Source organism: Canis lupus, unplaced genomic scaffold (genome assembly GCF_011100685.1).
Source record: "Canis lupus familiaris isolate Mischka breed German Shepherd unplaced genomic scaffold, alternate assembly UU_Cfam_GSD_1.0 chrUn_S259H419, whole genome shotgun sequence".
In the NCBI taxonomy this organism is placed as follows: Eukaryota; Metazoa; Chordata; class Mammalia; order Carnivora; family Canidae; genus Canis; species Canis lupus.
This window is the reverse complement of record NW_023331189.1, coordinates 244-16722: the sequence shown is the minus strand read 5'-3', so window position 1 is coordinate 16722 and position 16479 is coordinate 244. Positions and strand designations below refer to the sequence as shown.

The 16479-nt window shown below is 38.9% G+C and overlaps 1 protein-coding gene across 2 annotated transcripts in view; it reads left to right on the top strand.

The window, feature by feature from the left end:
- LOC119879088 (ankyrin repeat domain-containing protein 26-like) overlaps positions 1–14893 on the top strand; it is a 42134-nt gene extending 27241 nt beyond the window's left edge. Inside the window, exon 6 of one of the 2 annotated variants that reach the window (XM_038589545.1) lies at positions 14643–14893. In XM_038589545.1, the coding sequence (XP_038445473.1) occupies positions 14643–14687 (45 nt within the window). In that variant the 3' untranslated portion in view covers positions 14688–14893. Of the gene's footprint in view, positions 1–2126; positions 2205–14642 lie in introns of those variants that run through there. The other variant, XM_038589544.1, reaches the window with a different exon arrangement.
- Positions 14894–16479: the final 1586 nt, after the last annotated feature.

Below are 16479 nucleotides of genomic sequence, written 5' to 3'. Positions count from 1 at the left end.
GAAGTCCTTTTAACATCTCTTATAAGACCTATTTAGTGGTGATGAACTTCTTTAAGTTTTGTGTGGGAAACTCTTTATCTTTCTTTCAGTTCTGAATTATAAACCTGCCAAAAATATCCTAGGTTTTTTCCTCTTAGCACTTGGAAAATATCATGCGACAATTTCTTTTCTTTTAACTTTCTTTTTATATGATAAATTTATTTTTTATTGGTGTTCAATTTGCCAACATACAGAATAACACCCAGTGCTCATCCCGTCAAGTGCCCCCCTCAGTGCCCATCACCCATTCACCCCCATCCCCTGCCCTCCTCCCCTTCCACCACCCCTAGTTCATTTCCCAGAGTTAGGAGTCTTCACGTTCTGTCTCCCTTTCTGATATTTCCTACCCATTTCTTCTCCCTTCCCTTCCATTCCCTTTCACTATTATTTATATTCCCTAAATGAATGAGACCATATAATGTTTGTCCTTCTCCGATTTTTATTGGAGTTCAATTTGCCAACATTTAGCATAACACCCAGTGCTCATCCCAAGTGCCCCGCTCAGTGCCTATCACCCAGTCACCCCAACCCCCCGCCCACCTCCCCTTACACTACACCTTGTTCATTTGCCAGAGTTAGGTGTCTCTCATGTTTTGTCACCCTCAGCGATATTTTCACTCATTTTCTCTCCCTTTATTCCCTTTCACTAAATTTTATATTCCCCAAATGAATGAGACCATTATAATGTCTGTCCTTCTCCGATGGACTTATTTCACTCAGCACAATACCCTTGAGGTCCCTCCACGTTGAAGCAAACGGTGGGTATTTGTCGTTTCTAATGGCTGAGTAATATTCCATTGTATACATAGACCACATCTTCTTTATCCATTCATCTTTCGATGGGCACCGAGGCTCCTTCCACAGTTTGGCTATTGGGGACATTGCCGCTAGAAACATCGGGGTGCAGGTGTCCTGCCGTTTCACTGCATCTGTATCTTTGAGGTAAATCCCCAGCAGTGCAATTGCTGGGTCGTAGGGCAGGTCTATTTTTAACTCTTTGAGGAACCTCCACAAAGTTTTCCAGAGTGCATGCCACAGTTTTGGCTGAAAAATCCACTGATATCCCTGTAGTGGTTCGCTTTGATATAACTAATTGCTTTTCCTTTCCTTTCTTTTCTTTTCTTTTCTTTTCTTTTTTTCTGCTTTTAAGATTCTCCTTTTCTCTTTCATTTTTGACTTGTTATTATGTGTCTTGGTGTGAAACTCTTTGGGTTCCTTTTATTTGGGACTGGCAATGCTTCCTGGGCCTGGAGGCCTGTTTTCTTCCCCAGGTTAGGGAAGTTTTTAGGTATTCTTTCTTCAAATAAGTTCTTCACCCTTTTCTCTCTTCTTTTTCTGGGACCTCTCTAATGTGAGTTTTATTATACTTGATGCTATTCCAGAGGTCCCTGTATCTTAATTTTTCAAATTATTTCTTCTTTTTGCTTTTCAGCTTGGATGATTTTTACTACCCTTTCTTGCAGATTGCTGATCTGTTCTTCACATCTTTTAATCTGCTGTCGATTGTGTCTGGTGTATTTTTCATTTCAGTTATTGTATTCTTCAGCCCTAATTGGTTCTTTTGTATATTTTCTCTTTGTTGAAGTTCTCACTGAATCCGTCCATTCTTCCAAGTTTGCTGAGCATCTCTGTGACCATTACTTTGAACTCTTTATCAGGCTGACTCCTTATCTCTGTTTCATTTCGTTGTTTTTCTGAGGTTCTATCTCGTGGCCTTGTTCTTTCATTTAGAACATACTCCTCTGTCTCCTCGTTTTGTCTGACTTTCTCTGCTTGTTTCTAAAATTGTTCTTTCCAACTTTTCCCTCTTCAAAATATGTTGCTTTGAACAATGAATGTTAGTTATAAAGTCAAGCAAGAAGGAAACATTTTTCAAAGTATTGTCTGGTCATTTCTCTCATTGGAGCTGTGGTGGGGTAGGTGGCAGAGGACAGTGCTCTTCTTTTTCTGAGTTCAGAGCACAGGAGTCAGGCAGATGGAGTTAAACTTAGTAGCCTTTGTTACTAATACATGCTAACAGATTGGAGGATGTGGTTTGGGTGGGTATGTAGCCACAGTGGGCTTCCCAATTCTTTATCCCAAATTAGGCACTTCCCCACACAGTTGTAAATGGAGGAAACAAATGTTTGATGCCCATCCCACGAAGATGAGAGCAGACCTGAATTCATGTTACCATGGGTGAGCACATCTTTTCAAAAAAGAGATTTGGAATCTCCTAAGCACTGCCTAGTGCCTTCTCCCCAATTCACTCATTAGGCAAATCTCCCTTCCTGCTGTGAGGGAGGTAGAGATAAATCCACTTGTGGGTAATGATGGTTTACCTCTAATTTCTGACTGGATTTAAATTAAAGTTAGTCCTGTCTTTTGTACATACCAACTCTCATAATGATGAGAGGTTGGACAGAGCATACTAGGTGGTAAAGAGAAGTCTGTTTTGTGTTTAATAATCCACAACATAGATAACTCATTTGTTGATTGATTTTGGTAAACCAAGTTTTATCTGGAGGAAAAGAATAATTCTTTCCAGGAAGAGTTTCCTCCATTTCAGCCTCTTTGGTTCAACTAAAGATTTTCTCCTTCAAGTTCCGTGTCTTGTGGTTTAAAAAATTTGTGCTTATAAATGCAGTCTATTAACTGTTCCCAATAGGAGTAAAGATCATTTCCATTGCTGTATTTTTATTCATAAAACATTAAAATTTATAATTTAAATTACACTTTAGACTTTAAAATTTATAATTTAATTAGAAAGCTGTTTTGTGCCTCATGCCTAGTCGTTATTGAGCCACATGACAAACTTTTATGTGTTCATTTTCAGTCAGTTATAGTTAAAAATGTAGGTATTTTTCCTGAAGATGATGAAGTAACTGGCATAAAAACTCTCAGCTCAGGAGGACCTAAAGCACATTCCTGGCCTGCAACTCTTTGGTCTTTTGACCTGAGGCAAACTGCAATCTTTCTGAGGCCTTCTTGTCTCTTATGTAAAATTAGGGACTTTGGGATCCCTGGGTGGCGCAGCAGTTTGGCGTCTGCCTTTGACCCATGGCGTGATCCTGGAGACCCGGGATCGAATCCCACATCAGGCTCCCAGTGCATGGAGCCTGCTTCTCCCTCTGCCTGTGTCTCTGTCTCTCTCTCTCTGTGACTATCATAAATAAATAAAAATTAAAATAAAAAAATTAGGGACTTTGACTAAATTAGTGACTACCTTTTGGAAAACAATATTTTTTTCAAAGAATGGAACTTAATTTGTTTTTGTTTTGTTTTGTTTTTTGTTTGTTTCTGTTTTTGCATTAAACTGTATTATACAAAACCGAGACCAGTGGAGCTGTGTAGCTAAAAGAGAGATGAGACTACAGCTGGAGACTTTTGTCCCTCAATCCTACAGTATCCCCAATGGAACCTTAGATTTCTATGATTGGTAGTTTGGAAACAAACTGTTATGAGAAAATCCTTCTAATTAATGAGTCTTCGAATTAAAATTTGCTGATACGTTGTTTTTATGTGTATAATTTTCTTACCCTCTTATGTTTTTGATAAATGGAAAAGTATAAATAAAATTGCAAATATGTTCTCTTTATTAATGGATTGCAAGCTATTTCTACCATCTAACTCAATTCTCACCTGGAAATAAACCAGGGTCACAGAAGCAAGTATTTAGGAAAAGACTTTTGGCGAAAAGATCATTATATTCCTTTGATCGTTCCTTAAGGAAATGAAGGCAGGCACTTAAGTGACTGGGCCACCTAGGCACCACTTAGTACCGTATTTAGACCCTATTTTGGGAATTCAATGAGAGGATGCCTTTTATAAGAATAAGAGCATTCTAGATGGGAATATTTGTAATGCACATTTGATCCTTGACCAACATGGAATTGTAAGCTGCAGGTCTAGTTAGCCTACACATGGACTTTCTTGGCTGTTGTGTTGTACTGTATTTTCTCTTATGTTTTCTCAATAACCTTTTTTTCTCTAGCTTACTTTATTTTAAGACTATATTATATAACACATGTAATGTACAAACCATGTATTAATGGACTGTGTTATTGGTAAGGCTTCCCATCAACAGTAGGCTATTAGTAATTAAATTTGGGGAGAATCAGAAATTATACAGAGTTTTGACTGCACGGGGGTAAGTGCACCTAACCACTGTGTTGCTCAAAGGTCAACTGTAGTCTGAAATATTCCTAAATATTTCATAATTAAGTAGATAATGATAACTATAGTAAGTCAGGTGCTTCAAAAATTGGTCCTAATTCATAGAAAGGAAACAAAGTTACAGTTAAAATTTCTTTTCCTTGTTTCTAATTCTAGAAACGTATCAATGCGAAACTAAGTTGGAAAACTAGTGCTAGCTTATATTTTTTCCTTTCCTGAAGCAGATTTTCTGAAATCTCTGTGTTCACATGAAAAGAAGTACATCAGTCATCATATAGATAACAAAATAGTTTTACTCAATATTACCAGGGAGAAATTCCACATGACTTTATGTAGTCCCACTTCCATTGTTTTATGTATTTAAGAGTCTGTGCTGAAAAATAGAGCATACAACATACCTCAAGATTTTGTTGAGTGCAAAATCAAAAGTGCAAAAGTGCAAAAGTGGAAAGTTCATTCGGAGGAATAATTTATTAAACAAATGATTAATCTCTCATAAAGGGCACTTTTTCTGAAAATCACAAACTATTAAAGTGTAAAATGACTCTTGTTTACAATTTTGTAACAGAAGTTACAAAGATCCTTCAGAAGTTATGTATATTCTTTTATTTCACATTCCTAGCTCCATTGGTTTCTTTACTATTTTTTATTTAAATTCAATTAACTAGCTTATAATGTTATGATATATATATCATGCCCGGAGCCAAAGGCCTACTCTCAGCCACTGAGCCACCCAGGGGTCCCAAGATTTAATTATTTATTGGCTGAGTAATATTCTGTTCTCTCTCTCCCTCCCTCTCTCTCTCTGTCTAATAAATAAATATGATACTTATTTATTTATATCTACATCACATCTTCTTTATGCATACCTCTTTCAAAGAACATCCATATCTCTCAGGTTGGCTATTGAGGATATTACTGGTATAAACATATGGGTGCAGGTGCCCCTTTGGATCCCGACCAAAGTGATCTTCGGGATTCATACCTTCTAGCGCAATTGCTGGGTTTTACATAGGTAGCTCCTTTTTCAACTCTTTGAGGAACCTCCGGTACTGATTTCCAGAGGAGCTGCACCAGGTTGTATTCTCACCAACATCATAAGAGGATCCCCCTTTCTCTGCATTCCCGCCAACATCTGTCATTTCCAGACTTGCTAATTTTGGCCATTATGAAAGGTGTGAGGGGGAAACTCACCGTGGTTTTGATTTGTATTTCTCTAGTGCCAGCTGATGTTGAGCATGTTTTCATGTGTCTGTTGGCCATATGTATGTCTTCTTTGGAGACATGTCCTTTCATTTCTTCTGCCCATTTCTTCATTGGGTTATCTTTCTTTGGGTGTTGACTTTGATCAGCTCTTTATAGACTTTGCATACCAGCCTTTTATCTGATAAGGCATTTGCAAACACCTTCTCCCATTCTGTCAGTTGTCTTTTGGTTTTGTCAACTGTTTCCTTGCTGTGCAAAAGCTTTTATCTTGATGAATTCCCAGTAGGTCATTTTGGGATCTGGTGACATGTTCTAGCAAGAAGTTGCGGCAGCCGAGGTCACAGAGGTTGCTGGCTGTGTTCTCCTCTAGGATTTTGATGGATTCCTATCTCACATTTGGGTGTTTCATCCATTTTGACTCTATTTTTGTGTATAGCATAAGAAAATGGTCCAGTTTTATTCTTCTACATGTGGTGGTCTGATTTCCCACACCATTTGTTGAAGAGACTGCTTTGTCTCCATTGGATTTTCTTTCCAGTATTGTTGAAGAGGAGTGGACCATAGAGTTGAGGGTCCACTTCTGGGTTTTCTCTTCTGGGCCATTGATCGACATGTCTGCTTTTGTGCCAGTACCATACTGTCTTGTTGATCACAGCTTTAAAATAGAGCTTGAAGTCCGGCTTTGTAATGCCACCAGCTATGGCTACCTCTATCAACATATGTTTGGCTATTCGGGGTCTTCTAAGGTTCCAAACAAATCTTACCGTTATTTACTCCAGCTGTATAAAAGGAGTTGGTAGTATTTGATAGAGATTGCATTGAATATATAGATTGATGGAGCTAGCATAAACATTTTAACAATATTTAATTCTTTCAATCCATGAGCATGGAATGTATTTCCAGTTCTTTACACCTTTCTCAATTTCTTTCCAGAATGTCCTGTCATCTTCAGAGTATAGATCCTTTGTCTCTCTGGGTAGGTTTATTCCTAGGCATCTTATGGTGTTTGCTGCAATGGTCAATGGAATCGACTCCTCAGTTTCTCTTTCTTCCATCTCATTGTTAGTGTATAGAAATGCAACTGATTCTGTGCATGGATTTCCTATCCTGCTGCTTTGCTGAATTCAGGAAAGGGTCCTAGCAACGTTGGGGTGGAGTCTTTTGGGTTTTCCACATAGGATATCATGTCCTCTGAGAAAAGTGAGAGTTTGAGTTCTTTTCTGATTCAGACGCCTTTTTATTTCTTTTTGTTGTCTAAATGCTGAGGCTATGTCGAACAACACTGGTTGTCCAGAGAGTGGACTTCCCTGTCGTGTTCCTGACCTTAGTGGCAAAGCTCTCAGTTTTTCCCCTTAAGAATGGCATCAGGTGTGGGCTTTTCGTAGATGGCTTTTATGATATTGAGATATGCTCCCCCCCCTCCCTGCACTGCGAAGAGTATTGATCCGGAAAGGGTGCTGCACTTTGTCAACTGCTTTTTCTGCATCTCTTGAGAGGATCCTATGGTTCTTATCCTTTCTTTTATTTCTGTAGTGTATCACATTGATTCATCTGCAGATGTCGAATCACCCTTGCAGCCCAGGCATAAAACCCACTTGGACATGGTGAATAATCCTTTAATGTACTGTTGAATCCTCCCAGCCAGTGTCTTGGTGAAAATTTTGGCATCCATGTTCATCAGGGATATTGGAGTGTAATTCTCCTTTTGGGTGGGGTCTTGCTCTGGTTTTTCGATCAGAGTAATGCTGGCCTCACAGAGAACGCTGGAAGGTTTCCCTTCCATTTCTAATTTTTATAAACAGCTCCGAAGAATAGATTAATTCTTCCTGGAATGTGTGGTAGAATTCTCCTGGGAAGCCACCTGGTCCTGGACTCTTGGTTGTTGGCAGATATTTGATGACTGCTCCCATTTCCTTGCTGGTTATGGGTCTGTTCAGGTTTCCTGTGTCTTCCTGTTTCAGTTTGGTAGGAAGGGATCCATTTCTTCCAGATTGCTTAGTTTGTTGGCATATAGTTGCTCAGAATGTGTTCTTATAGTTGTCTGTATTTCTCTGGTGCTGGTCGTGATCTGTCTTCTTTCATTCATGATCTTATTTCCCCAGATGTGGTTTTCTTTTTTAAAATTCCCCTGGCTATTCGGGGTCTTTTCTGATTCCACACAAATCTTAAAATAATTTGTTGTAGCTCTCTGAAGAAAGTCCATGGTATTTTCATAGGGATTGCATTAAACGTGTAAATTGCCCTGGGTAATATTGACATTTTCACAATGTTAATTCTGCCAATCCATGAGCACGGAATATTTTTCCATCTCTTTGTGTCTTCCTCAATTTCTTTCAGAAGTGTTCTATACTCTTAGGGTATAGGTCCTTTACGTCTTTGGTTAGGTTTATTCCTAGGTATCTTATGCTTTTGGGTGCAATTGTAAATGGGATTGACTCCTTAATTTCTCTTTCTTCAGTCTCATTGTTAGTGTATAGAAATGCCATGATTTCTGGGCATTGATTTTGTATCCTGCCACGCTGCCAAATGCTGTATGAGTTCTATCAATCTTGGGGGTGGAGGCTTTTAGGTTTTCTATGTAGAGTATCATGTCATCGGCAAAGAGGAGAGGGAGAGTTTGACTTCTTTGCCAATTTGAATGCCTTTAATGTCTTTTTGTTGTCTGATTGCTGAGGCTAGGACTTCCAGGACTATGTTGAATAGCAGTGGTGAGAGTAGACATCCCTGTCTTTTTCCTGATCTTAGGGGAAAGGCTCCCAGTGATTCCCCATTGAGAATGATATTTGCTGTGGTCTTTTCGTAGATGGCTTTTAAGATGTTGAGGAATGTTCCCTCTATCCCTACACTCTGAAGAGTTTTGATCAGGAATGGATGCTGTATTTTGTCAAATCCTTTCTCTGCATCTAAGAGAGGATCATAATGGTTCTGGTTTTTCACTTGCTGATATGATAAATCACATTGATTGTTTACGAGTGTGTTGAACCAGCCTTGTGTCCCGGGGATAATATCCTACTCGGTCATGGTGAATAATTTTCTTACTGTACTGTTGGATCCGATTGGCTAGTATATTGTTGAGAATTTTTGCATCCATGTTCATCAGGGATATTGGTCTGTAATTCTCCTTTTTGGTGGGGTCTTTGTCTGGTTTTGGAATTAAGGTGATGCTGGCCTCATAGAACGAATTTGCAAGTACTCCATCCCTTTCTATCTTTCCCAAACAAGCTTTAGTAGAATAGGCATTGTTTCTTCCTTTAAACGTTTGATAGGATTCCCCTGGGAAGCCATCTGGCCCTGGACCTTTGTGTCTTGGGAGGTTTTTGATGACTGCTTCAATTTCCTCCCTGGTTATTGGCCTGTTCAGGTTTTCTGTTTCTTCCTGTTCCAGTTTTGGTAGTTTGTGGCTTTCCAGGAATGCGTCCATTTCTTCTAGATTGCCTAATTTTTTGGCTCCGTTCTCTTTTTTGATATGTCTGGCCAGGGGTTTATCGATCTTATTAATTCTGTCAAAGAACCAGCTCCTGACTTCATTGATGTGTTCTACTGTTCCTTTGGTTTCTATTTCATTGATTTCTGCTCTGATCTTTATGAATTTTCTTCTCCTGCTGGTTTTAGGCTTTAATATTCTGTTCTTTTCCAGCTCGTTTAGGTGTAGGGTTAGGTTGTGTATTTAGGACCTTTCTCATTTCTTGAGAAAGGCTTGCATTGCTATATACTATCCTCTTTCGATGACCTTTGCTGCATCCCAAATGTTTTGAGCAGTTGTGTTTCCATTTTTCATTTGTTTCTATGAGGTTTTAAATGTGCCTTAGTGCCCCAGTTGGATTCTTTAACCCTCTGTGTATTTGAATTCTTTCCAAATTTCCTGTCAAGATTGAGTTCCAGTTTCAAAGCATTGTGGTCTGAAAGTATGCAGGGAATGATCCCAGTCTTTTGGTACCAGTTGAGAGCTGATTTGTGACTGAGTATGTGATCTGTTGTGCAGAATGTTTGTTCCATGTGCACCCGAGAAGAATGTGTATTCTGTTGTCATAGGATGGAGTGCTCTGAAGTTATCTGTGAAGTCCATTTTGTGCAATGTGTCATTCAGAGCCCTTGCGTCCTAGTGGATCATCTGCTTAGATGATCTGGCCATTACAGTAGTGTTGTGTTAAAGTACCTTACTATTATTATATGACTATCCATGTGTTCCTTTATTTTGTTATTAATGCTTTATAAGGTGGCCTGGGTGGCTCAGTCGGTTAAGGCTCTGCCTTTGGCTTAGGTCATGTTCTCAAGGTCCTGGGATCAAGCCCTGATCAGTCTGCCTGCTCAGTGGGGAGTCATGCTTCTCTCTTTCTTGCTGCCACTGCCTGTTGTCTCTCTGTGTGTGTGTGTGGTGTGTCAAATAAATAAATAAATGAAATCTTAACAGAAAGTTGGTTTATATAGTTGGCTGCTCCCACTTTAGACACATTAAAACTTATAATTGTCCAATTTTAGTTTTGGATAGACCCTTTAATTATGGCATAGTGAGTTTCTTCATCTTTTGTGTTGTTGTTTCTTCTCTTAATAGCAGTCTTTGGTTTAAAATCCAATTTGTGGGATGACCAGGTGGCTCAGTGGTTGAGCATCTGCCTTCGGCTCAGGTCATGATCTAGTCCCACATCAGGCTCCCCGCACGGAGCTGCTTTCTCCCGCTGCCTGTGCCTCTGCCTTTCGCTCTCTGTGTGTCTCTCATGAATAAATAAAATCTTAAAAAAAATCCAATTTGGTTGATATAAATATTGCCACTCCAGTTTTTTTTCATGTCCTTTAATATGATAAATGGTTTTCCACTCCCTCACCTTCAATGTGAAGTTGTCTTTGTGTCTAAAATGAGTCTCTTTCAGATAGCATATCAATGGGTCTTGCTTTTTTTTATCTACTGTGATACCCTGTGTGTTTTGGTTGGGGCATTTGACTTGTTTCCATTCAGAGAAAGGATTGAAAGATATGAATGTAGTGCCATTGTATTATGTGTAAAGTCCGTGTTCTGGTCTGTGTTACTTTTGGGCTCTCTGTTTGATTAAAGTTTCCCCTTTACCACTTCTTGCAAAGCTGTTTTAAGGATCACAAATTCTTTTAGTTTCAGTTTGTGCTGGAAGCATTTTATCTCCCCTTGTATTTTGAATGAAAGCCTTGCTGGATAAGATTCTTGGCTGTAGACTCTTCTCCTTGAGCACCCTGAGTATATCATGCCAGCTCTCTCTGGCCTGCTAGGTCTCTTTGGATAGATCCGCTGCCAGTTGAATATTTCTCTCCTTCTTGGTTCAGGGCCTCGTGTTCCAAGCTGCTTTCAGGATTTTCTCTTTGGGTCTGAAATTTGCAAGCTTTGTTATTATATTGGAGATATTGACCTGTTTTTTTTATTGATTTTGAGGAAGGTTCTCTGTGCCTCCTGGCACTCGAGTGCCTGTTTCTTTCCCCAGATGAGGGAAGATCTCTGCTATAATTTGCTCAAATATGCCTTCTGCCCCCTCCTTCCCCTCTTTTTCTGGGATCCCCATTATTCTAACATTGTTTTGCTGTGTGGTACGACTCATCTCTCAAATTCTCCTGTCATAGTCCAGTGGTTGTTTCTCTTCAGCTTTTCCTCAGCTTGCTTTATATTCTCCATTGTTTTGTCTTCTATATCACTACTTCTCTGTGAAGCCTCATTTATCCTAGCAGTTAGAACCTTCATTTTTTATTGCATCTCACTAAGATTAGCCTTTTTTATCTCAACTTGATTAGATATCAGTTGTTTTATTTCTCCAGAAAGGCATTCTCTAATGTCCTCTGTGTTTCTTTTAAGCCCAGCTATTATCTTGATGGTCATTATTCTGAACTCTCGCTCCAGCCTCTTCCCTTCTATCCATGCTGATTAGGTTCAGGCAGTCAGTACTACCTCTTGTTCTCTTTTGGCGGTGGAGTTTTTCCATCTTGTCCTTCTGTCCAGAGAGAAGAGATGAGTGAGAGAACAGAATAGAAAAATATCAAGAATGACCCCAGATAAATACATGCTAAACAAATCAGAAGAGACCCGAAGCCAATTTAAAGGTTAACAAAGGAGATAATAGAATTAGAGAGATCAAGAGAGCAGAGCAGTACACCGCTTACTATGTGAATTTTGGTCTTTTTGTTAGGAAATTGCATCCCCAAATGGTTAAGAGGAAACCTTGTATATATACAAAAATAAAATTAAATACAAGGAAAGTCTAGAATGTAGTGTAAAAATGGAAATTAAAAGTCAAAATAAAAAGGATATTATCAGCCAGTTGAACAGAACAGAGCAATATACTCTATCCTAAGTTTATTTTGGTCTGTTTGTTAGAAGAAGAAACTACATCCAAATTGTAAAGAATGAAAACTTCATTATATGCAAAATAAAATTAAATGCAATGAAAGGATAGAATGTAACTGTAAATATGAAAATTAAGATAGATTTTAAAATATTATAATCAGACAGATGAAGAGAATAGAGCAGTATAGTAGATTCTGGTTGTATTTTAGTCTATTTCTTAGAAGGAACTACTTCCCGAAATGGTACAGAAAGAAAAACTTCAATATATACAGGAATAATATTAGAGCAGTGAAAGGATTGAATGCAAGTGTAAAAAGGTAAATTGTACGAGTTGATAAATGAAGAAAATGGTTGAAAAGCAAAAAAGAAAATTAAAATAGAAAGGACTAAGGAGTCATGAGAAATAGCCATGAGTTCTGTATACTGTTTGCCCCTAGCACTGGAGTTCTGCAGCTCTGTATGATGAGTAAAGTGGTCTTAGCAGGATAGTTGTTGCTGACCTCCTGAGGGAGAGGACTGTTGCAATGATTCTTAGGGTCTTTGATTAGGGTGGGATTGCACCACCCTTTGCCAGGGGCCAGGCCAGGTAAGCAGCTCCAGATGCCTCTTGTGGCTTTTGTTCCCTGAAGGCTTTCTGGGCAGCTTTAGAGGATGAGAATGAAAATGGTGGCCTCCTAATTTCCAGCCCTTGGAATTGAAAGATCTCACTCCCTACTGTGTCTCCCTGGTTTCTGTCTGCACTCTGTATTCACCCAGCCTGTGACCAAGCCATTTTTATCTCAAGCACAGACCCCCTTTCGATTTTCCAAACTTTGCAGACCCCTGTAGCTCCCATTCACACTGTGCCTTGGGGGGAAGGAGGAGTCTTGCCCAGTTTTTCCTGCTTGGAAAGTGGTCACCTGACTGTTCCTCGGTTTGGGGTTTATGGGCAACACTGAGCTGAATACCACTCCTGGGCTCACTGATTGCAACTGGCTTCCCCCGCTCAACGCCTTGGCAACTGCCATACTCAGGCGCCGCCCCCCCATTCCTTCTGTGACCCCGCCCCCCCCAGGGATCCTGAGACCACACTGTCCGTCCCACTTAGGATGCTTGCCCCCCCCGTTGCCACCCTGAGCATCTTTCAGACAGGGATGTCCTCACTGGAAAGACCTCTTAAAAGTTCTGGTTGTGCATCTGCTGCTGCTATCCACTTTCCAGGACTTGCCTTCTAGCTTCCAGAGGTTCCCTGCCGCCCTGGTTTAATCTTCTGATATGCCTCTGATTCATTTCTCCACACCTCCTACCTTGCAAGAAAGCGGTCGCTGTTCTATTTGTAGAATTGCAACAATTCTTTTCTTGGATCTCTGTCTGAGTCCACAGGTGTTCAGAATGATTTGATACCTATGTAGCTGAATCCCCAGACACCAGACAAAACTAGGGTCTCCTACTCCTCCACCATCGTCCTCTTCTTCCAGAAAATTCTGTATATTCGATTGATCAATATTAATTGTACTTTTTATTAGAATCCTCTAAACAGCATTATAGGTTTTCTTCTCAGTTATCCAGATTAAAAATAAGTAGGGATTTATTTTTTTATGTGCATCGCTTTCTATTTAAGCAAATTGTAGCTTTTACTTTCTAAAAGTATCATTTCCAGACCACGTTTCATAAGCAAACTAAAATTCTACAATAATGTCTCTTGTTTAACTTGAACATCTGTAAGTAACGTTTAACTTATTTCAGATGCAGCAGATGTGGAAGAAGTATACTCAGAGAACTAAAAGAAGGTATGTTGCCAAATTCACAAATTTAGATGGTCATTAATTCTGAATAAACCACAAATCGTAACTGGCATCCCTTCACCTTGTTAAAATTTTGTCTAGATATATCTAATAAAAAATGTAAAACATAAACATAGTGAATAAGAGACTTATCCTCATTTGGTCATCGTGTTTCATACCTTTTTATTTTTATTTTTTAAGATTTTATTTATTTATTCATGATAGCCACACAGAGAGAGACAGAGAGGCAGAGACACAGGCAGAGGGAGAAGCAGGCTCCATGCAGGGAGCCCGACGTGGGATTCGATCCCGGGTCTCCAGGATCGTGCCCTGGGCCAAAGACAGGCGCCAAACCGCTGTGCCACCCAGGGATCCCTCATACCTTTTTAAAAACCTGCAGCCTGTATGCCTGTTAGCACTTTTGGCTGTAATCTTCCTTCACTTGTGCCATCGCTATGGAACTGTCAATCTGAAAATGTGGGCGTTCTCAAATTCTTGTTTCTGCTAGTGGTAGAAGACCAAACAGACCAGACTTGTCTCAGTAATACTTAGTTAAGCAATTATATAGTTCATATAGCTGTCCCTTGACAGGTGACATTTCAATCTCCAGCCACTGGTTTTGCCATTGGGTAAAATTCCAGGTTTCTTAGCATGGAATATAAGCACCCAAATCAATTTGGTTCTTGCCACATTGGTGAGCCTTCTCTGTCGCCATTACCCTACTCTGCTGCTTTGCAGAGAGTAATCTTTCAGGTATCAGCCTTCCTATTCCCTCCACAGAAAAGCAGACAATATTGATAGAAAACCAGGATGTCCCTTCTGTGTGTTCTTATAATGTCTTGTTTTAAACCTGCCATGATATATTTGACTCTAGATATTGCCTGTTAGATTTTTCAGTTGATAGTATATGATTGTTCAGGGGTGGACTGTGCCATCAGCTTGCAATCTCATCTTGTAATGAGAAAACCAGAAGCTAGTGTTTATCCACAGTAGTAATTAATTCAATGGGCAATCGTGAGCAAACTTGATTTAATAGTAATCTTGTATTTTATATTGTAGTTATATGTAGATATTTTTCATCCTTTTAACACTCAGAAGATTCCAACTTTTTTTTTTACTAACTTCTAGTTAACTACAAAGTATTTCAGATAAAGAATATTATTCTTTCTCTTTTTCAGTTGCTCATGATTGAGAATCAGGATTCTGTAGATCTTCTCCTTTAGGACCTACTGACGAATCAAATGTAAATCAAGATCTAGTACTGCAAGCATCACGAGAATATGTAGAGATTTTGAATAGAAAGTATATGATCTGAAAGCTATATAGTAAAAGTTTATTACCTAGATGTTTAATATAACATTTTAATTGTTTCCCAGTAAATATCTGATGTACAAAAAATCTTTATTAAAGGAAATGTTGTTATATCGTGTGTAATGAAAGTTTATATATTATTTTAAGCTATGTTTCTTGGCATCTGATTAAATTTAAGCATATTTTCTACATGGAAACCAGCATTATTGAGTTTTACAGGCTCCAATCTGCCCAAGTAGATCGGACCAAGTTGTTGATAATGTTTTGGGGCTGGTAATTGGTAGTTGTTTTTTTTTTTTTTTTGTATTTTCTATGTTTTATTACTAGACATATGGATTTAGACACACATCATTTTGATATACTGCTGCTAAAGCTATCACCAATGTTTGTATGTATTTCAATTTTTATAGTGCCATAAACCCTGTGTATAATTTCAATTTTAAATACTTATTATTCATAGTTCTTTCCTCATGGTGAAAAAGATTTGCCTAAGGCTTTTTATCTTTTCTTTTTTTTTTAATTTACTTTTTGAGAAGAGTCTTAAAATTAGAGAAAAGAAAAAAAAGAGAAAACGACCTTTTCCCTCCAGAATGGTTTGAAAGTAAATTGTTAATTTATGCCCAATTCCTGTGGCCCCTATATCCTGCAAGTCAGTACATTCCACATAGCTACCGTACAACCCTGCCAATCAGAAAATCAACACTAATACAATTGTCCCTTGAATAATGTGGAGCTTAGGGGGGCACTGATCCTCTGTGTAAAATCTGTGAACTTTTGACTCCCCAGGCACTTAACTACTACTAATCTACTGTTGACCAGAATATTGTACCAAAACAGTCAATTAACCTATTTTTTGTGTGTTATATGTATTCCATTCTATATTCTCCTTATAAAGTAAGCTAGAGAAAAATGTTATTAAGAAAAATCAGAAGAGGGTAGCCCGGGTGGCTCAGCGGTTTAGTGCCGCCTTCAGCCCGGGTGTGATGCTGGAGACCCGGGATCAAGTCCCACATCAGGCTCCCTGCATGGAGCCTGCTTCTCCCTCTGCCTGTGTCTCTGCCTCTCTCTCTCTCTCTCTCTCTCTCTGCCTCTTATGAATAAATAAAATCTTTTAAAAAAAGATCAGAAGGAAGAGAAAATACATTTACAGTACTGTGTTTTTTAAAAATTGGCATATAAGTACACCCATTCAAACTATGTTAGGTATACATTATGTTTTTAAATTTAAATTCAATTTCCCAACATTTAGAAGGGTCATCGTTTTCAGATAAAGTTTTCGATAATTCATCAGTTGCATGTAACACCAAGTGCTCATCACGTCACATGCCCTCCTTCATGACCATCACTGATTTACCCCATCCCCCCATTCACTTCCCTTTCAGCAACCTTCAGTATGTTTTCTGGAGTTGAGTCTCTCATGGTTTGTCTTCCTCTCTGATTTTTCCCCATTCAGTTTCCCCTCCTTGCACTATTTCTTATATTCCACCTATGAGGGAGACCATATGATCATTGTCTTTCTCCAGTTGACTTGTTTCACTCAGCCTGATACCCTCTAGTTCCATGCCCATTGATGTAAGTGGTAGGTTTTCATCCTTTCTGACGTCTGAGTAATATTCCATTTTGTATGTATATCACATCTTTTTTTTAAAAGAATTCATCTATTTACTCATGAGAGAGAGAGAGAGGCAGAGACACAGGCAGGGG